This window comes from Corylus avellana, chromosome ca1, assembly GCF_901000735.1.
Source record: "Corylus avellana chromosome ca1, CavTom2PMs-1.0".
NCBI classification, from domain to species: Eukaryota; Viridiplantae; Streptophyta; class Magnoliopsida; order Fagales; family Betulaceae; genus Corylus; species Corylus avellana.
In genome coordinates, this window is record NC_081541.1 from 50,215,284 (window position 1) to 50,238,491 (window position 23,208).

At 35.9% G+C, this 23,208-nt stretch overlaps 1 protein-coding gene and 1 pseudogene across 1 annotated transcript; both read right to left on the minus strand.

Annotated features, from left to right (window-relative positions):
* Positions 1-6,950: 6,950 nt before the first annotated feature.
* Positions 6,951-10,524, minus strand: LOC132177102 (UDP-glycosyltransferase 74F2-like). Its single transcript, XM_059589325.1, has 3 exons — positions 10,422-10,524; positions 8,208-8,925; positions 6,951-7,798 (listed from the first exon to the last, which is right to left on the minus strand). The coding sequence occupies exons 2-3, from the start codon at positions 8,853-8,855 to the stop codon at positions 7,064-7,066; spliced, it is 1,383 nt and encodes a 460-aa protein (XP_059445308.1). The 5' UTR covers positions 8,856-8,925; positions 10,422-10,524; the 3' UTR covers positions 6,951-7,063.
* Positions 10,516-18,229, minus strand: LOC132174345 (E3 ubiquitin-protein ligase PRT6-like; annotated as a pseudogene).
* Between the last annotated feature and the right edge of the window lie 4,979 nt (positions 18,230-23,208).

Consider the following 23,208-nt stretch of genomic DNA (forward strand, 5'->3'; position numbering starts at 1 on the left):
AAGTCATGGTGGGACCCAATGATTTGTCTCCTTCCTCAAGTAGGAGAGGTTTTGTGGTTCAACCGGTTTGCTCCTTTGCATGTGGGTTTTGGAGACCTTCTCCTATGTGTATTTGGACTCCTTGTTTGAATTATAGTAGAAGTCCTAGGCCAACATGTAAAAGGAGAGTTAAGCTTCTATATAAGGAACAAAGCACAAGGTGAATTTGTGTGTGCCAAAAACGTGAAGCACCAAAGGGAGGAGAAAAAAGAGAGAATTTGAGAGAAGGAGGTACAAGGGCAGCAAGGGTGTTTTCTTCTTGGTGGTTTTTGGAGGAGCCAAAAACAAGTGATTAGAAGAAAAAGGGTGCTGCAGAGTGAGAGAAGAAAATAGAGATCAGCCACCATCCGTTCCAGCAAAAGAAGAGTTTGTACATCTGTCTTTTGTATTCTATTTTGGGAATAATATTTCTTGTGTGATAGTGAGATTTGGGTGTATTGGGGCCTTGGGATCTGAGTGATTTTCTTTCTACTATTTTTGTACTCCATCTTTTGATAGTGGATTTTCTCTGGGTCGTCTCCGCCAGTGGATGTAGGCTTGTTAAGCCGAACCACTTAAATCTTTGTGTCGTGTGTGATTGCTTATCTTTGTTATTCTGCATTCTTCTTATTTTTCGCATCTCACGGGTCTTGGGAAATAGGATTAATTTCCTAACAACTGGTATCAGAGCTGTTGGTTCGAGTGGGAGCGATGGCAGGTGAAGAAGGAAAGATGGGAATCGAGAAATTCGACGGCAAAGATTTTGGGTTTTGGAAGGTACAGATTGAAGATATTCTTTATGGGAAGGATCTTCATCAACCTCTTTTGGAAGAACAACCCGACGACATGTATGATAGCGAGTGGGCTCTGCTTGATCGTAAAGCCCTAGCAGTTATCAGGTTATCATTGTCAAAATCAGTTGCACACAACTTTGTAAAGGAGAAGACCACAGCAGGTCTAATGAAGGCTTTGTCAAGCATGTATGAGAAGCCATCGGCTAACAACAAGGTGCATCTGATGAAAAAATTGTTCAACCTAAAGATGGCGGAAGGAGCTTCGGTGGCACATCATCTCAATGAGTTCAAGACCATCACAAATCAATTATCCTCGGTGGAAATTAATTTTGATGATGAGGTTTGTGCGTTGATCGTCTTAGCATCTTTGCCAAATAGCTGGGAAACAGTGAGGATGGCTGTGAGTAACTCTGTAGGAAAGAGTAAACTGAGCTATGAAGACGTCAGGGATTTGATTCTCAGGGAAGAGATTCGCAGAAGAGATGCGGGTGAAGCCTCTTGTTCTGGTGCTGCTTTAAACCTTGAGACTCGAGGCAGAGGACAAGTTAGAAACTCTGGTCAAGGCAGATCAAATTCCAGAAAAGGGAGAAGCAAATTCAGATTCGGCCAACAACCTGAGTGTTGGAACTGTGGCAAGACTGGCCACTACAAGAAGAATTGCAGGGAACTGTGGAAGGAGACTGAGAATGATTATGCAAACGTAGTGACAGAAGAAGTATATGATGCCCTACTTCTTTCTGTTGACAGTCCCCTTGATTCTTGGGTCTTAGACTTAGGAGTATCTTTTCATACGACAGCGATCCATGAAATTCTCGAGAACTATGTTGCTGGAGATTTCGGGAAGGTGTATTTGGCTGACGGAACAACGCTGGATGTTGTGGGCCTAGGCGATGTTCGCATTAAAGTTCACAGTGACTCGGTATGGAAGCTACAAAAGGTCAGGCATGTTCCGGAGCTGAAGAAGAATCTGATTTCAGTAGGACAGCTTGATGAAGAAGGGCATTCAATTCATTTTCACGGTGGAAAGTGGAAGGTCAGCAAGGGAGCCATGATTTTGGCTACTGGTCATAAAACAAATACTCTCTATATGACCACGAACAGCAAGGATACAGATGCTGTTGTAGATACGACTGCTGACTCAAAACTATGGCACCTAAGGCTTGGGCACATGAGCGGGAAAGAGATGAAGGTACTTATGTCAAAAGGGAAACTACCGGGGTTAAAGTCAGTTGAGTCTGATTTGTGTGAAGGCTGCATCATAGGGAAGCAGAAGAAGGTGAGTTTCGTGGAAGTTGGCAAAGCACCTAAGCTTGGAAAGCTGGAGCTGGTACACACGAATTTGTGGGGTCCAGCACCAGTGGCATCTCTTGGAGGCTCGCGGTATTACATCACATTTATTGATGACTCAAGTAGGAAGGTATGGGTTTATTTCTTGAAAAGTAAATCTGATGTATTTTAGACTTTTAAGAAATGGAAGGCCATGGTTGAAACTGAAACGGGCTTGAAGCTCAAGCGTTTGAGATCAAACAATGGAGGAGAATACGAAGACAGGGAGTTTAAACAGTTTTGTGCAGTGAATGGGATTAGAATGGAGAAAGCTATCCCGGGAACGCCGCAGCAGAATGGCGTGGCTGAGTGCATGAACAAGACTCTCAATGAGCGTGCCAAGAATATGAGATTGCATGCTGGGTTACCAAAGACTTTCTGGGCTGATGCAGTGATCACTGCTGCATACCTGATAAATAGGGGGTCTTCCGTTCCCCTGAGCCATAGACTACCGGAAGAAGTCTGGAGTGGAAAAGAGGTAAATCTTTCATATCTGAAAGTTTTTGGTTGTGCTTCGTATGTCCATGATGAGTCTGATTCTCAGAGTAAACTAGATGCTAAATCTAGAAAGTATTTCTTCATTGGATATGGAGATGAGGCCTTCGGTTATTGATTTTGGGATGATCAAAATCGGAAGATCATTAGAAGTCGGAATGTGACTTTTAATGAGTGTGCTATGTACAAGGATGGGTCAAGTGCAGAACCTGAAGTTACAGAGCAGGAACCGAAGAAGTCTGAGTTTGTTAACTTAGATGATCTTTCTGAAAGTACAGTGCAGAAAGATAAACAATTTGTGGAGGTGGAGCTTGATGAACAGTGTTCACTCATGGATGAATGTGATGACAGAGAATCTTCAAGAGACTTACAGCACCAGGAAGAGTCTTATTCTTTAGCAAGAGGCCAAGAGAAACGTGATCGAAAAGCAACAAAGAGGTATGGCTTTGAGGATATGGTTTCTTTTCTTCTGACAGCTAGTAGTGGAGATTCATCGTCTGTTTAGAATGGTACGCTGAAAGAGGTAGAGTCACTATGGAGTGGTAAAGCTTGGGAATCGGCAGAATTACCCAAGGGAAAAAAGGCTAAAGGGTGCAGATGGGTCTACAGAAAGAAAGAGTCATCGAAGAAAGCTGTATGGTCGACGGGGCTGATAGCGAGGCATGGTGTAATGTCTAAACCAAGTCCTATGCTCAAGTTCAAGAGGCGCTTGGACTTGAAGGACACTTGTGGAGTGTGATTGCCCTTGGGGCTGAGGCGGAGACATCTGGAGGAGACACGTTTTGATAGACTTGATGGGATTCAAGTCAAGGTGGAGATTGTTAAGTATGACTTGAATTAAAAGTCATGGTGGGACCCAATGATTTGTCTCCTTCCTTAAGTAAGAGAGGTTTTTTGGTTCAACCGGTTTGCTCATTTGCATGTGGGTTTTGGAGACCTTCTCCTATGTGTATTTGGACTCCTTGTTTGACTTATAGTAGAAGTCCTAGACCAACATATAAAAGGAGAGTTAAGCTTCTATATAAGGAACAAAGCACAAGGTGAATTTGTGTGTGCCAAAAACGTGAAGCACCAAAGGGAGGAGAAAAAAGAGAGAATTTGAGAGGAGGTACAAGGGCAGCAAGGGTGTTTTCTTCTTGGTGGTTTTTGGAGGAGCCAAAAACAAGTGATTAGAAGAAAAATGGTGCTGCAGAGTGAGAAAAGAAAATAGAGATCAGCCACCATCCGTTCTAGCAAAAGAAGAGTTTGTACATCTGTCTTTTGTATTCTATTTTGAAAGCTTCGATTGATGAGAAAGGAATAGTCAGGCGAGAAGCAGCGGAACATTGCATCAAGGAAATAATGGAGGGAGAGAGAGGAAAAGAGATAAAGAAAAATGTCTTAAAATGGAGGAAATTGGCGAAAGAGACTATTGACGAGGGTGGAAGTTCTGATAAAAATATTGAAGAATTTGTAGCTAAATTGGTTAACTCTTAAGTTCATTTCCTAAGTTGCAGCTATTTCTTGGTCCAGTCTGACTGATTATGTAATAATTTTGGCTTATGACAAATGCCTTTTATGTAATAACTGCTCAATGGTTCAAATCCTATCTTTAGTTGCTTCTTGTTCAATTATTCCATCTGAAACATTCATATTTGCTCTATCAACTTTCATATGATATGATGTATTACTATACAGACGTAGTCTTCAAGAAAATCGCTTAAACTTTCGACAAGTGATGGTCTAAAATTCTAAAAAAGTGTTTCTTTAATGTCCAAATCAATGAAGAAACTGAATAAATTCAAATCAAATCACATCGAGGAATTTAGAACAAATAACAAATTTAATCCGTTTAAGATTCTTGTCTTTCTCAAGATGGAAGAGTAAAGCAAACTGATCTTATATTGAGAGATTGAGTTAGAGCGTTTAAAAAGTATTTTTAGTATCTGAAAAGCTGTGCCAAACAAAAAAAATAGCATGTTTAGTAAAAAATTCAAATTTTTTTTTTTTTTTATTTTTACTTTTTACTCTAAAAATAGCCAAAACGCATTTGACAAAAACTTAAAAATGAAATTTTTGCTAAAAAAATCGTTTTAACTTTAAAAGCTCTATTTCCAAACGCAATCTCAAACATGCTTTAACTCTATTTGCAACACCATAATGACATTATGCAGAGTTAAAAGAGAAATTTTGAACACGTCTCTCCACCTACTAGCAACCTGAGATTGCGTAGGCAGTCACTTTTTAGGTGCGTGATTAGGTTTTTTTTAAAATACAATGATAATAGTTTAAATGTGCACAATTTTTAAATTAAAATAAGCATTATAATGCCTTATTTTGTACCAATCTTTGCATTTAATAATTAATTGTGAGATATTGTTTAATAATTAATTTTTTAGATTAAATAGTATATTTATACTAAAAATCATCTCTTGTAGGAGTTAGCAGGATATTGAGAGGGAAAGAAAAATTAAGTGACATGTATCCATTTGAATGGAGCATGACCAGCTTCCACTAGTGGAGTTTCTCAGCATCATTAATTTGCTAATAATGAATCAAAGCACCCACATCAATTACAAGGAGATGGACACCCCAACAACAGGGATTGGGATCCACAGCTAGCTGTGGAATTGCACATCAATTTTTTTTTTTTTTTTTTTTGAAATCTTTGCCATTAAATCTCATCTAAGGGTCTACAAACTGCCACATGTCCCACTAATTAAAAAAGTAATATTTTATTATTTAAATTGTAAAAATAAAATATAAAACAAAGTAAAAATAATAATAAAAAAATATGGGGTGACCGGCCACCCGAGCTGACCCATGAAGGTGGTTCCCTTGGATGAGATTTAATAGCTAGAATTTTAAAAAAATTTGATGGGCAATTCCCCAACTATTGTTAGGGATCCTGATCCCAACAACAGAGTCACAAACAAACAATAAGCAATAAATCTATTAATAATCTCAAAAAAAAGGGTAAATAAGCCAAACTTTTTTAAGGGTAGAGCAAAATAAGAAGGGTAACTTTTTTTTTTTTTTTTTTTTTTTTTTTAATAGAAAGAGGGGAAAAGGGTAATAAGAAGGGTAACTTACTTGAAAAGAAATGTGGAGGAAAATAAGAAGAAAAAGATAAAAAGCAACAAAAAAACAAGACAAAAGAAATAGAAAAGGGTTCACCTTACTTGGGAAGAAAGAAAATAAAGGCCATCTTGAGAGAAATCTTGACAAAATCATGCAATCCTTGACTCGTAAAGAGAAGAAACGTGCTTTAATTTTGTTGCCAAATTTAAAAGCACAACCTGAAGTTAAAGTAAAAGAGGGAGACAAGTGGCCAGTATTTTTATTATGTATTCTTGAGACTATGTTTGATATTCTTCATAAATTAATGATTAAATGTTTGAAATTATTTTAATTTGAGAAATATTTCACGTTGACTAGTTTGTGATTCATTATTATTTTTGTTTATATCAAATACTTACTTTCTTTGATTTATTATTATTCAAATTTAATCTCTCTTAACATGTCATTGAAATCAAATTTTCAATCAAACCCACACTCAATCGACTTTATTTTTAATTAGGGCTTTATTGTTAAATCTTCCGATTAGAAGAGTTGATTCTCTGCCTAATTGAGTTATAAATTTGTCTTGGGAATCCTTGAAGCCATAGTGTTTTTTCTATTAATTTTTCCTTAACTCTATTTTACTTAATTTAGTTTTTATTAATTTAATCACTTTTTAGTGGAAAACAACAATCAGCTAATTTTATTTTTATACACCGTAATAGAAATTTTACTAATCGAGTGTCTACTATTCTCTGTGGATCGTCTTCGGTCTTACCAAAAATTTATTACTTGCGATAACTTATACTTGGATTTACAATCTTTTTGACGTAATATTAATTCCGATTGCCATTTTTATAAGATCAAAGGTTTAATGGCAACATGCCTACAGTAGCATGTGTTTCTTAACATATGAAAAGCACGTTTTTTTAATAACATGCACTTCTTACTTGTTTTCTTTAATACATACTTTAGAAATAAAATTCTTAAAGGCATGTGGCTGCGACTGGGTAAACCATGTTTTTAATTTTTGCAAAATAATACTAAAGAAAATTCTTAATTTTCAAATTACTCATTTTTGTCAATTTTCCATCCAAATATTTAATAGGAATAGTGTCACGTCTTCTTGTTTGCCATGTGACATCTACCAAAACGATGCCACGGCTACAGTTATTCATGCCCGATCTATCAAAAACATTAAAGAAGACAACCCAAAAAGAATAAATAAATTAAAAATAACAAATAAAAACACCTTGAAAGCTTCAATACGAGACCAACTAGTCTTCATAATTAAATTTTTTTATTTAAAACTAAAATAATAATAATAATAGCTCATCACAAGCCAAATTTATTACATAATCACTTCGACTTGACAAAGAAACAGCTCCAACTTAGGAAATGGACAAAGAGTCAACCAATGTAGTCACAAATTCTTCGATGTTTTTATCAGAGCTTCCACCCTCGTCAACAGCCTCTTTGGCCAGCTTCCTCCACTTGAAAGAATTTTTCTTTATCTCTTTTCCTCTCTCTCCCTCCATTATTTCCTTGATGCAATGTTCTGCTGCTTCTCGCCTGACAATTCCTTTCTCATCAACTGGAGCTTTCAGTCCCATCTTCCAGACATCCATAATATACTTTGCATTCGTGCTTTGGTCTGACCAATATGGCACTGCGACCATCGGCACACCGAAGCTAAGGCCTTCCAAAGTAGAGTTCCACCCACAATGTGTCACAAAGCATCCCACTGCCTCGTGAGCCAACACCTTCAACTGAGGACACCAACGAACAACCAATCCCTTTTGAGATGTCTCCTCTACAAAATGTTTAGGGAGTTTTTCCTCTTCTGATTCCCTTACAACCCACAAGAAGCATCTATTGCTCATTCTCAATCCCCACGCTATTTCTTCCATTTGTTCAACTTCAAAATCGACAAAACTCCCAAAAGAAACATAAACAACCGACCCCTTTGGATGACCATTTAACCATTTCATGCAAGTATCGGTGTCCGGTTTGAAGATGCTCAAACCATAGTCTTTGTCATCTTCAAGTCGCTTGTCTAAGAACATAGATGGTATGGTTGGTCCTATAGTCTTTAATGGCCATATCTTGTTCATCCTATCCACAACCTACGAAATAATTTATCAACAATCAACTATTACAACTATAAACTCATGCGGAACCAAAATCAAACAATATCATGTTAAAGTAATAATTAAATGATTAAATTTACATCTTCCTATAAGTTTAAGCTTTCAGGATAACTGGTAATCAATATGGTATTAGAGTCGAAAGTTCTAAAATTGAATATTGACTCTATCATTCACCCCCATTTAATTAAAATATTGCACATGTTGGACTTCATCTATTAAAAGGGAGTTCGAACCCACCCGTGAAGGAGTGTTAAAGTAATAATTAAATGATTAAATTTAGTTCTTCCTATGTGAAGCTTTTAGGATAAATAATAATTTAACATATTAATAATAAAAATAATAATAATAAAAACAGTGCAAAAAATTGGTAGTCACAAGCCCTTACCTCTTGCTCCAACTCATAAAAAGTGTTGACAAGGACACAATCAGCCTTATCAACGTTGGAGAATTGACCCACAAGCGTGTCAAAGTAAGCCGGGTAGGATCCGAAATCATAAATGAAGGATGGCATATCTTGAGGTCCGAGAGGAGGCGATCCAGGAAGCAAAATTTCAGTCTCTGAAAGCGGGAGTTTCAGTACTCCTTTGTGAACATGGTAATATATATTATCAACAGCACAAGATTGAGTGAAAAGCACAGCCCCGAGTAATCCAAACTTTTTGGCTACGTCTAGAGCCCAAGGCACAAAAGGATCATAAACAACACAATCAACAGGACAGCCTGAGCTAGAAACTTTCTCAATGAGCTCAACTAGAGTTTGCGACCCGACTCGCTGGAAGCGCTCCAAATAGGCGTGGATGCTCTCAGCTTGTGCTATCCCGCCTTCATCATAGCCGTCGGAGATTGTCTCAAGAGCAATGGAGGTGGCTTCTTTATGCATGGTGTTGGAGATGGATTTGGTAATAACGAGTGTAACTTTTACTCCTTTGTGCTCCAAACGCTTCGAGAATTGCATCATGGGATTAATGTGGCCTTGCGCTGGATAGGCCAAGACCAAACAATGAGCTCTGTAGACATTTCTTTCCTTGTCCATTCTGGCTTACACAACTTCAAGATTAACACGAAGTTGTATGGTGTGGCCTTGCCTAAATGTAAATCTGAATCTGAATATATAGTTGTGTTTATTAAAAAATCATACAACTCACGTGAAAGTTTGTGAGAAAAAAGACAAGGAGAAAACAGCTCATTGCTGAAAGGACCACATGGCCGAAGTAGAATTTTAAATTAAAGACCAGAATTAAAAAGAACATGTTTTTTGTTAACCATATAGATGGAGATCCTACAGCTGTAAATCATAATACTAGAGGTCATGGAGACCATGCAGTAGCATATCACGCAAATCTCTCAGCAGATCATGAAGTCAACAAAGAATCATCTAAGGGTATGTGTCAAGCAAGGCAAGCTTGGCCTAACATAGCAAGGCAAATATATGTGATCTTTACGGTATGACTTGCGCACCAAGAAGTAAGAGTGGCAACTTTTGACACGATAAGCGAATTTGACACGAATCGAACACGAAATTAAATGGTTAGACTTGAGGAATTTGACCCGTTTAATTAAATGTGTTTAGTTAGGATTGACCTATATATAGTCTTATATCAACGTCTCGACACAAACCCAACCCAACCCGCAACATTGTGGTTAGCAATTTTTAACATGACCCGCAAACTCGATACGAACTCAATACAAAATTAGAGGGTTAGGGTTAAGTTATTTGACTTGTTTAATTAAATGGACCGATTTATGGTTAACTTATATAGTCTTATATTCATGTTTGGACTCGAACTGAACTCGACACCCAAACATGAGTTACCACACCCACCAGCTAGGTACGAAGACAAGAGAATATGTGACATCATTGCACGATTGCATTCTCCACAAGGAAACCTTAGAGGAAATACTCTACACAGGAATCGGGTGATTTAAATTAATTGTAATTAGACATTTCATTCCATTTTATTTTCATGTAAAGCAATATATAATGCCCTAAGCATCTTGTGTAAATCATCACGTAAAAGAAATCCACCTACTAGTAATATTAGGGCATATTTGGGATTGTGTTTGAGAAACACAATTTTTAAGTCAAAAAAGACTTTTAGCAAATTCATCTTCATTTTTAAGGGCAGAATTTTAGCCAGCCAGATTCTCATGATTCATAATTGTTAACCACAAAAAGGGGGTAAAAAATGAGCATACAACTTTTACCAGGAAAGACGGGGCAATAAGACAGAGCAGGGCCCATCTCAACCAAGTGCTGGATAGCGTCAATACCATCTCTGGTCATAGTCAATCAAGGATGCCCACGATACCCGTTAGGTTAAGGGTTTTGATATCAATGTTAAGTCAACTTGAATGAATCATTAATTTGGACAGAAGAGTATGAATCCCAATCTCACTTATCATATTCCATTGTGAAAATGCAAATTTCTTCTGAAGATTTTCTCATGATAAATCTAATCCATGAAATCATATATATATATATATATATATATATATATATATATATATATTTCCGTTTTGAGAGTGGAAAAAGAACTAGGGGCAGAGTGGTTTCCAGACCAGCAGATAAGAAGAGAAAATAAAACAGTAGCAAACTGACCTGAATGAGCTGTATGTACAACACCATGCCAAAGTCCAAGATCCTTAATAAATTGCCCCTATCAGATATACACATCATATGCAGGAACACTTCCCATCTCCTTATAGGTCTCATTCAAAATTCTGAACAGCCTGCAAAACTTGGATATTCAGCATCAATGATACACCAGAGATATACATGCACTGAAGCAAGATCATGAAAAAAGAAAATGCATAACACCAACCATCTCAAGAAACATAAGCATGAAATCCAAAGTACACCATGAAAGAACCAATATTAGTTTGGTGAAGAACCTTAGAACTCCGATCAAGGCCATGGGAAGCAACCTATCAAAGCAGAATTAAATAAGGAAATATTACTTAACCATAACCAAAAAAAAAGAAAAAATGATGAAAACAAATTTGAACAAAAGGCAACAAAAAAAAAAAAGGGGGTAACTTAAGTAGGAATACATCTTTAAGTTCAGGTACTTAGGTCATTGTAGGAAGTGTCATACATATAAACAAAGCAAAAGACCCTTTCTCAAGCTAAAATGACAAAACTAAAATAATCGCAAGACCCTAAAAAAAAAAAAAAAAAAGTTCTCTTCACCGTGTAAGTTAGAGCAGCATAGCGTTCCTCATTCAAGTACAATGGCTTCCCTCTATGCTTGTCAATATCCTGCGAAATAATAATAATAAAAAGTGTAAATAGCTAGAAGAAAAACTTGCAACAAAGCTAGTAGAAGGCTAGAAAACTTCAAACAAGTACTACAGTTTTCAGCAGTGATATCTAAAACACTTCAAAATCCTGACCAATTAAATTGACCCTCTATACAAAGATTGCAGCATTTGAATGGAATTAGGTGAATGTAAACAGTTTATTATTTTTATCTTTTCAAAGGGAAAGAAACTGAATAGACTTGAAATCAGCATGTGGGTTTTTAAGAATAAATCAAACCTCAGATAGATAAACTTTAAAACTTTGGCATCCAATCAATCGATTGTAACTTAAATCTAAGTGAGGAAGTTTAAAACAAAAGAATTATTGTATGGGCAAAATACCCTTTTGAGAAAGAAAAATTAATAGAAGAAGAATCCATTCAAAGCGACAAGAAAATGCGGGTTCATAAAGACAGAACAAAAACAACAGAAGCAAGAAAATCCATTCAAAATACCCTTTTTTTTATTATTATTATTTTTACTCATTTTTCGGGTGGCCTGCAGCCCTAGGCAAAATTTTGACTCATGATACTCTGCGTAAGAGAAACATAGTGGTAGTGGGGTGGTGTTGTATGTGCAAGGAGACCGGAGAGTCAATCGATCATCTTCTTCTCCACTGTGAGCTCGCAAGTGCTCTTTGGCATACGATTTTTAAGCGGTTTGGGTTGCATTGGGGCATGCCTTGCAGGGTGAGGGGCTTGTTCGATAGCTGGTGGTCGGGAGGACGATCTCGAAGCACGGTTGTGTGGAAGATGATCCCCTGTGTCTTATGCGGTGTATATGGAATGAAAGAAATGCTAGATGTTTTGAAAATTCCATTAAGACCATAGAGGAATTGACTCATTTTTTCTTCTTTACTCTTTACTCTTGGACGGCCGCTTGACTAGCTCCTTTAGTGATTAGTTTCTCTGATTTTCTTTTTCATTTTTTTCCCTCTTAGGTGCTCTCTGTTTATACTTCCCATGTATGTGGGGTGCGCCCCTTTGCGATTTTTTATATCATTATTACTTATAAAAATAAAAAAATAAAAAAAACAGAAGCAAGAAAAATTTACCTCTTTGCCAAAAGTATCCAGGTAAGGTGATGGCCAATGAGCCTGACGTGCAGATCTCTGTAGCAGGATTGTTGTTCTCTATCATAACAAAGAATATGATTTATCAGTTATCAACTCAAAAGAAAAAGTTCCAAGGTAAGACAAAAGAAATAGAACTATGGAGACTTTTTGAGCTTCCTACAAATAAACTAGAAAAACCTATAAAGCATACCCTGATCAATAGGAACACTCCAGTACCAGCACCACAGACCATTGCATGAGCTTGGCATCCACTTTGGCTTTAAAAGAATAAACTATAACCAAACTTCCAGTTAGTTGATAAAGCATATGCATGTAAACATGTGACATTGAGATCAAATGCTAAGCATGAACCACAAAAGGTTAATTTGATCTCTTTTTGTAGTTTAGTTAATGCCTTATGACATCAAGATCAGAAGTATGACTCTCTGAACTTTTGAGAAACACGATCTGTAACAGAAACTATAAGGATTGGAGGAGCAAGAACCTGCAGCAAGACTTCCAGCTTGAAGAGCATAATCTACCACACAGGAGGCATAATGCGGGCTCACCAAGGCTAGTTTTGCAGTCAGGGAAACACTGTTTTATCAACCTGATAAAAATATATATATACAGAGATTTTCAAGAGAAAAAGGACATTCTGTAAGCATATCTGAAGTGGAAAAGTTAAAAACAAACCTCTGCAAGAGATCCTGGTAAACATGGGGAAGATGCATTAACTTAAATGGAATTGCAGGTGTAATATGCATTTCATTTCCAAAACTACGAACTTTGAACTGCTCACAGAAATGATAAACCCATTTTAAAGCTAGAGGATGCAGAATTTCTTCCTTTAAAACAACATCCAGCAGTGGAATCTTAAACAAGTTCTCCAGCTGTTGGATTTCATTGTACTCGATCAATGAACCATCAGTGATATCCATCATGTCATTGATGGCAACAGATGATCTATCAAACACATTATCCCTATCATAGAAAGGTGCTGGGGCAGATGCGTTGAGAAGTTTCCACAAATAAGGGAAACTCAAGCTACGAATTGTATCCCTCATATTACTTGATGGGCCAATATAACGTGAGACAAAATATTGCTGGGCACATCCAGATTCCCCCAAAACTTTGGAGATGTCAGAAGGCAATCATTCAATCCTAGTTCACTTGTCTTGCAATGATGTATCCCACAATATGTAATTATAGCCTGCATTCCAATTATCAGGATCAGGAAACTAGACTAGTGATGGTACATTGGATTTAGTAAAAGGAGTTAAGTTCTACCTGCACTACAGAGACGGCATAGAAGACATGCACAAGGGATAACATGGATTCTTCGCATGATAGAAATGGGTATGGAAGACAAAAGATAACCCACATCAATGATGAAAAAGGGTCACCAGAAAGGACAGGATCAGAAGTTCGATTCCAAAATTGAGTATCAGGAAAGGATTCTTTCATCTCAAGGTGCTTCAAGATACCTAAAATATTACCTTTGAAGCATAACAACAATGATACCAGCATGTAAATTCATAGAATCTAATGAAGTTGATTATCAAATTCCCTAAAAATGAAAAAAATAAAAATAAATAACAGTTGTCAATACACTTCTGAACTGCTACCCTTTTCTCAAGCAAATTGTTGAATTAATTGCAAAACAAAAGAACCATGCTTAAACAGCTGCAATGCTCATCTCCACCTAAAATATTACCTTTGAAGCATAACAACAATGATACCAGCATGTAAATTCATAGAATCTAATGAAGTTGATTATCAAATTCCCTAAAAATGAAAAAAATAAAAATAAATAACAGTTGTCAATACACTTCTGAACTGCTACCCTTTTCTCAAGCAAATTGTTGAATTAATTGCAAAACAAAAGAACCATGCTTAAACAGCTGCAATGCTCATCTCTGACTGCCATTTGGGGGATGGATGGGAAGCTCCTAAAGCATCTATTTTCATCTGACTCAATAATTGCAAAATAGCCTGACCTCTAAAACTTCAACTAGGTACTGTATTATCTTTGAGAAGATGATTTTATTTTTTTTTGATAAATAATGTGTCTTTGAGAAGACGATATTTTAATCATCATAAACAAGTGTTAAGCAAATTTCCTACCCAAAAATCAAGAATAAATCTGCATGACTCGAGTTAACATTTTTTGTTATGCTACATCTTTTAAATACAACCTCATACCTGTTTAGTAGGAATGAGAGGGGGAAAGAACGAAAGAGATTGGCATTTTTCTTTACAAGTGTTTAGTAGGAGGATAGAAAGGTGAGAGGATGAAAAGTATTTTCTAATAAATTTACATTATACCCTTGTTTGAAATTGTTTTTGCTAAATTACAGAGGTAAAATTGTCAAACCAAGAATTCATGAAATATGGTGGGACTGGTAGGACAAAGCCCATCCATGTCCTGCTCCTTCCTCTTTCTACCCTACAAATAAGAGAAAATGGCAATCCACTCTTCCATTGTTCTCCCATCCTTATTTGTCCTCGTTAGGTTTTTAAATTTGCTAATTCAGTGACAAAATAATTTTGAATATATGTTTTAGACCTAAGGTTGTGTTCAAGACAAGTTTGGAGCTTAAATGAAGAAAAATCAAGAGTTGAAGATTTGGATCAATCAAACTCAATTTGGATTGATCAAACTAAATTTGGATTGATCAAATTCAAATTGAATCAATCATATTTGTCCAGAAAAGGAAAAGTTCGTATAATAAGATTGGATCGATCAAAAACATTTGGACCGAACAAACTTAAATTGGATCGATCAAAATTTCTGCAAAACCATTTTACCCTAGCTAACTTTGATCAAACAGCCTTGGCTTTCCCTAGACTATATAACCATCATAACCAATGACCTTAGGGGAGTTAGGGAGGCTATTTCACTATTGTTCTAAAGAGTTTTCATCATGTTCTTGAGCCTAAACAATGCCTAACCCTCTCCTTCACATGCCAAGAAAAAATTTGTCTAGAGAGTTTTCATAGCCTATTCTCTTGGAGTGTTTCTTTCAAACCACATAGTCCATCATCAAAAGGAATAGAATGACATAAAGCAAAAGGAAAAACAATATTCTCGTTATCTTCTTCTATATGGAAGCCTGTTTCTCTCTTTGAGGGTTCATCCATTGCACAAAAGCTAAAAGTCTCATCCAACTTTTTGATATATTTTTCTGGTCATGGGTAATGTATTTGGCCACTGCTGCAAGGCTCATAACAAACCGAACATCTTCAAGCACTCTAATGGTTGTATCATACAAATTTCCACACTTAACAACCTGCAAAGGAATAATTTTAATTTTTAATTTTTTTTTTGATAAGTAAAGAGCGGTTAATAGCTCATAAACAATCTTTTTATAAAGAGCGGAAATGGAGAGGGAGGATTCTATCCCCTAAAAAGAGAATAAAACATATTTCAAAACCACAGAGAAAGATTTCTGCTGTTTAGAAGGGAAATAATTATCAAAAAAATAATTTTCTAAGGCAATAATTATCTCTAGGTATGTTTTAACATGTATCATTAATTCCACCAGCTTGCAGAGTAAAAACAAAAATCATGCATTACCTACCTGTAAACAATCATCTTCACCAGCACATGAAAAAAAAAATGTCCCCCAAACATCCCAACAGCATAGCAAGTAGGTTCATTTCCTTCACAAGATGCGGTGTTAGAGTAGGCACAGTCAAGATTTGCACAGAGAAAGTGGACAGTAGAGGATATTTCTTCAAAGCATGATAAGTGCCCTCATTTATGGCATCATTTACAACTTTTGGATAGTAGCTCATAAATACTTTAGCAAACTCAAATTTGAAAAGAGGTTCTCCGAGCAGTTTCAGAAGCAACTCACTGAGCTTCTTCACAACGTCTTCTCTCAAAAACCTCTCTGCCCTCACCAGATTCTCCAATAAGCCAACAGAAGAAAAGATAACCCTAGAAACAAAACTGAGCAAACTCTCACTATACTTGCAAAAATCTAAAAGCATCTCAACCAACATAAATGTTAGCTCATTTGCAACCTCCGTTCGCTCTCCAATACAATCACCAGCTCTAGGATTTTCTTGAGAAGTAGTTTCTGCAACCATTAACTTCTCTTTCCAACAAATGAAGAGAGCATTAAGGATGGGGCCCACAGATTTTGCAAACTCCTCTGCAAGGGGTCGTATTTGTTCTGCACCTTTATGCTTTGAGCAGAAGCCCTCACGTTTCCATGCCGTAATATCCCCACAATCACAGCAACCGCCACCCGTATAGAAAATAGAATAATCGTGGTGTTTGTGGTTCCCATTCTGAAAACAAGGAACACAAATTGCACATGTCGGGTCGTGTTCACAAGTCTGACACCTGTATGCTACGAGTAATTCTAAAAGTCCTTCTTGTGTTCCTCGTGAGTCCCTCCAAGAATGATGTGGCTATTAAAATTACCATTTGATCAAAATTCAATAATGATTAATCATAAGTTGATAGAATCGTACGTGAATGATGGATTATGGATGATTAATAGAGATGGAAAAGGGAAATTGATATTGATAGTGAACTCCAATTAGGGCTGGAGACAAACCACATGTGAATCCATTTAGGGCTGGATACAAACCACAAAGACATACGTCTAAATCATTCTCTACTTTCTTCATTAATAAAATGGTCTATAAATAGACTACAATTGATAACATGATAACAACTAAAAGATAACATATCAAATATTCAAATAAAGCTAATCCTAAATAATTGAAATCCTATTTTAACTCAACTATTAATCTAATATAATCTAATCCTAACATTCTAATCCAAATGAGTTGGAATGTAATTCCAACTCAACCTTATCTTATCCCTATCATAAGCCCAATGTAATTTTAATAGCCACATCATTCTTAGAGGGACTCAAAAGGAACACAAGAGGGACTTGTAGCGTTACTCGTATGCTACATCATTGTTTCCCCAAACAGCGCCACAATTCAAACACGACGCTGGCCAACACTCATTTTGGAAGGTGCTTCAGGGCAGCAGCCGGTTCGCCCTCGAACATCGACCATTTTAACCACTCCACACTGTCCCGGAATCGTCTTTTTACTCTAGTGGAAGCTTTCTTAGAACCTGGCTTAGCTTCTCGGAATGCTTCCCTCATTTCCTCATCTGTAGGCAGTATAGCAGACACCAGCTCTGGTATGCGAGTCTTGTCATCCTTGACAAATTCAACTAACCCAGGTGGGAGACAATCCCCGGGAATTCCAAGTAGAGCAAGCCTCTGGTATCAAATACATATACAAAATGTAGAAATAAAATACCCATAACCCAAACAATATTTAGTATTAAATACCAAAAAAAAAAAAAAATTACATTCATCAAACTAAGAATATAGAAGGACGCATTTCCTAAAGTAAGTCTCCGGTCTCCATATAAGCCATTTTTGTTGTATCAGAAAAACACTCCACGTACTTAAACTAACTAAAATTCTAACATTCATCAATCAATTTCTTTATATTACTACATTTGCGCGACCCAATGAACAAAAAGGCAAAAATTACCAGGACAAAAAAAAAAAAAAAACTTTTATGGAAACAAAAAGAGCCAAATCATGCATTAAACCCATATCCACAGCTTCACAAAACAGCATAAAAATTGAACGCCGATTACCAAAATCGAAACGATCACGAAATCAAGGAATCCAAAAGGGAATTTCAGAAAATCTAGGGGAAAGTAGACCTGCAGGATTCGGTCCCGGTGCTTGAGTTGGCTCGATTCGAGAGAGGAATCGACATCCATGTTCTCCATACTAGGAGAGCCCCGCCAGAAGCGCACCAGCCAATCCGTGCAACATAAACACCGCCTTAGCCCAGAGCTCTCGCTCCCCAGGTTTGCCTCTCTACCGATTTCTGTTCAATTCCTTTCTTTTCGTTTTCAGGGAAGCTTCCACTTCCAACCAACCACCAACTTTCTTTCCCTCTCTCCCTGTCTGTCTTTCACCGACTCTGGAATAATCTCATAGATAATGCTATTATGGTGATAATGTTAACTATTTACTTCCCTTCCTTCGCTCTCTCTCGCGTTTGCTTCTTTGGAGTTCATAACGTGGAAAATGTTACGTGTTTTTTTTTTTTAGTGTTGTTGGAAAATTATTTAATAAAAATTAAATGAGAGAAATAGAAGTAATTTTTATTTTTTTTTAGTTTTATAAAATAATTTCTACATAGAACGAGAAGGAGATGAAAAAAAATATTAGAAGAACACTTAACATTTTATATATATATATATATATATATATATGTATATTAGGGCACTTCCTATCGTTTGCATGCCGTTGATGGAGGCGGGCCCAAGTCCATTTATGAGCCTGGTTAGCCTATTTTGGGCTCTAAAGTATAAGAACTTGAACGGGTCTGGTGTTTGCTTGATCCGAGTCTTTATAAGAATTAAGACAACAAAATATTGATTATAAAATAAATCTCTTTATTTATTTTCACTTGAATCCAAATTACATTATTGAAAGGATAATAGTATAACAGTATAAACATTTGGCATAGAGATGGAGTCGCCTTTCCATCCAATAAATAATAATAATAATAATAATAATAATAATAATCTTTTTAATACTTAGGTTTTCCCCTTTTTATTTTTTCAACTTACGTTTTAATTCGTATTATAGATAGTATTTGATTTATGGGTAAATACCAGTTTAATACTTCCATCATTATTCCGTCAACCAAACTAACCAAACCCTGGTCTGGAGGTGGTTGACAACCCATTTTTTTGGCCAGTAGGGGTAGTCGAACCACTCATAAGGCCCATGGAGGTGATTTGACCAACCCCAGATGGGTCGCAGGGGTGGCCGAAACCACCTCATGGCAGTCTGCTGACGGAATTGTGATAAGAGTATTAAATTGATATTTACTCATAAATCAAGTACCATCAATAATACGAATTAAAACTTAGGTATGAAAAAGTAAAAATGTGAAAACCTAAGTACTAAAAAAGTAATTAACCCAAAAGAATATACAAGGAAAAAACTAAAGCTCCATTCATGGGTTGCAATGTCCTTCAACTTCTCCTGGGTGGCAAGGATTTGGACCAGGGGGTGGTATGTTTAATACTCGATCTTTTGGAAATGTCACCTTCTTTGCACCAAGTGTTGGCTTCATCATGCCACCCAAAGGCCTTGAACCCTCAACAAGATGGCTGCTAAAAGCAATCAGCAACAGCAGAAGGATCGCCATCTTCATGAAGAACACGATGGAGAAAGAAGAATAATGTGTAGTGCTAGTTTCCATAAATTACCAAGGGATAAATTATTGGGAGAGGTTTAATTTAGAGAATAGATCGAGAGGCTTGTTGAAGAATATTTATGATGCATGTCTTTAATTATGTATCTATATATATATACATGAATGCATATATAAATTAATATATAATTCCTGCAAACTTCAAGGAACCTTCCTAGAACCTTTACATTAAATTAAAAATATACATTATATTGCATGCATTCATATTAATCTATCGAAACCTTATAATTTCCATAGCTTTCTTATTATTCTCACCATAATCGACTTCTTTGATCACTTCCAATAAGAAATTTAGTAATATCCCAAATCATTTTTTTTAAAAAAAAAAAAAAAATTTAAACGAAAGAAATTACACGTTCGACCACAACCAGAATGAGTTTACGCGTGAGATTGTCCTGTCAAAGCTGTAGAAATTCTACTGCAATTACTTGTTACTTGTACAGAGAGTTCGTACGCAGATTCTTGGCAAGTTCTTGGTAGCTAGGTGCATGCAGGAGCTGCTATACTTTCACAGAAAGTTCATAAAAAAAATCTAAGCATATTGCGTACCCAATCCATCTTCTCCTTGCGACCCAAGAAATATTTTTTTTTTGATAAGTAATAAGGAGTTTTATTAAATATAAGAAGCTTATTTTATTATTATTATTATTATATATAGCTGCAAATATACATAGTTTGGGATAGAAAATTATAAATATAAGAAGTTTAAGTGTATTTTCATATGGCCATTTCAGATACCAAAGGTGTAATTACTTGGACATATCCCAAAGGAAAGCAACTTAGACCTGCGTCTCCCTTTTGAATGGTGTGCTTCTCCTGCGGGCAAATTTCTTCAAGAAGAATTTCATGTAATCGTCCGAGAAAATTCGAATAGTGAAGTTGCAGAATGAAGGTAATGGAATGATCATCGTGGGTCCTTCTGCCATGCATGCTTCGGTCCACATAATCTCTCATAGTTATCTCCAAATTATGCAAACTTGTTATTCAAGTAATCCAAAATCATGAGTACCCTTCGTAGAATGTGTGTAGTGACCCGAATTGTAATCTCCGGTTAAAGAGTTAATTTTGAGATTTTGATATAATATAATATTTTTATGGATATAATAGTAATCTTAAAGGTGTCTGAAGAAATATGTTGATATTTATGAAAATATATTTTGATTAGTGGAATTTAATCTATAGGCCTTGATTTACATTATGGATGATTTAAAAGCATCAAATAATTTTATTTATGGCAAAGGAGGTTATTTTAGGTCGTAAGCTATAATGATTTAATAAATAAATAAAAGTTTTAAAAAAAAATTGAAGTAATAAAATATGCTAGGTGTACCCACATGAAGATATTTAGAGACTTCTTATTTGGTTTGCGCAATAGACTCCTGAAAAGAAAGAGCTAATCATACTGTATAGCTATTCCTTTATTTAGTTACACACTATTTCTTGGAATAGTCAATTCCCATGAGACTATTAAAGTGTTGATTAAGTGATTAAATTTACTTCTTCCTATCAATTTAAGCTTTTGGGATAAATGTAATTTTAACATGATATTAAAGCCAAATGTCTTAGATCGAACATTGACTCCGTCAAATCACTCAATTTAAATTAAATATTCCATATGTTGAGCCTCAGCTATTAAAAGGGAGTTTGAGCCCACACGTGAGGGGGAGTATTAAAGTGTTGATTAAATTATTAAATTTACCTCTTCCTATCATCAGTTTAAGCTTTTGAGATAAATGGTAATTTAATATGGACTACTAATCTCATACACACGGAATTAGCTAAGCCAATAAAAAATGAGTAGCGTAGCTAATCCTTAAGAAATGAAATACATCTTTCAAAAATACCCATATAATTTTTTTTTAAAAAAAAAACTTAAAACAAAATAATAAAATAAAGAATATGAAAAATAAAGTGGGTGGCCGTGCTGGTCATCGGGAGTGGCCATTTTTATTTCAGTTTTTTTTTTTTTTTAGTATGAATTAAAAAAATAAAAATAAAAAAAATAAAAATAAAAATTTAATATGAGGTTTTTCGTAATTTTGAATCAATTCCAATTTAAGCATTCCAAGTCCAGACTCAATATTGAAAATGGCCACTAAGAACTTCCCCAATACTCATTCCATATTAAGCAACAAGATAGGTCCCAAATTACCTGTGAAAATAGATTGACTGTACTGGATTTGTATAGATACCCCATCGTATGAAAGAAAATTGTTATGAGTACATTTGTGAGTGTTGACTGTTGAGTCCCACATTGAGAAAATATGAAAGAAAATAATGATTAATATACGTAAGTGGATCTTAGCCCATTAGCTTAAGCTTTTTGGCTAAAGTTGTGTTCAATTATGTATATTAATATACTCTTGGTAAAAACTCCATAACCGTTTTATCTCCCCAACAAAAATGATGCTTGAAAACTTCTTTGCTCTCCCCCCTTCATGTCTTGGATTCTTTTCTACATATATCAACAAGTGGAAGTAGCAATATGTAATTTTTTTACATAATCCAAAATGCCAAAAAAATCCAATATAGGCAACAATCCAACTACAACTTTGATTCTCGAAAGTGAAGAGAGCAACAAGGAATACTACTAGCAAAACTGATTGTAGCCGCTTATGCTGGACGATGTGGATATTAATAAACAAAACCCATTTTAACTTAGCTTATGGCTAACTTATGAGAGAGTTGGGAATACTAAGAATCAATTGAGGCGGTGAGGAAAGAATCACCAAGATTAGATGTTTTTTGGGTGCGTTGTGTGGTAAAAACAAAAAAGGGGGAAGGTAGCAAAATACTTCCCAACATTAATAATTAGTGCGAAAAGCGATGACAAGGTAATTGGTTGGGTTTTTTTTATACAATGATAATAGTTTAAATGTGCACAATTTTTAAATTAAAATAAGTATTATCATACTTTATTTTGTATTAATCCTTGCATTTAATAATTAATTGTGAGATATTGTTTAATAATTAATTTTTAGCTTAAATAGTGTCTTTATACTAAAAATCATCTCTTGTACAAGTTAGCAGGATTTTGAGCGAGAAAGAAAAATTAAGTGACATCCATTTGAACGGAGTTGAGCTTCCTCCGGTGGAGTTTCTCTGGATCATTAATTTGCTTATAATGAATCAAAGCACCCACTTCTAATTATAAGGAGGCCATTATCTGATAAAGTCGCTGCTAAGGAGCTTTCTAATTTTTTTTATTATTTTTTCTCATGTCAATAGCGGCAACCCTAAAGTCACCGCTATTGACCACTCATCAGCGGAGACTCCTGAGAGTCGCCGCTGTTGACCCTCATTAGCGGCAACTTTATGGTTGCCGCTAATGAGCTTTTTAATTTTTTTTTATTATTTTTTCTCATGTCAATAGTGGCGACCTTAAAGTAGCCGCTATTGACTACTCATCAGCAGTGACTCCTGAGAGTCGCCGCTATTGACCCTCATTAGCAGCGACTTTATGGTCACCACTAATGACCTTTTTAATTTTTTTAAATTTTTTTTTCTCATGTCAATAGCGGCAACTTTAAGGTCGCCGCTATTGACCACTCATCAATGGCAACCCCTAGATGTTGACCCTCATTAGCGGCGACTTTATGGTCGCCGCTGATTGAATCTTATTAGCGGTGACAATAGTCGCCACTATTGATGTTCAATAGTGGCAACTCCTTTGAGTTGCCGCTAATAATGGTGAATAGCGGCGATTAATAGTCGTTGCTAAATTATTTGAAAAAAAAAAAAA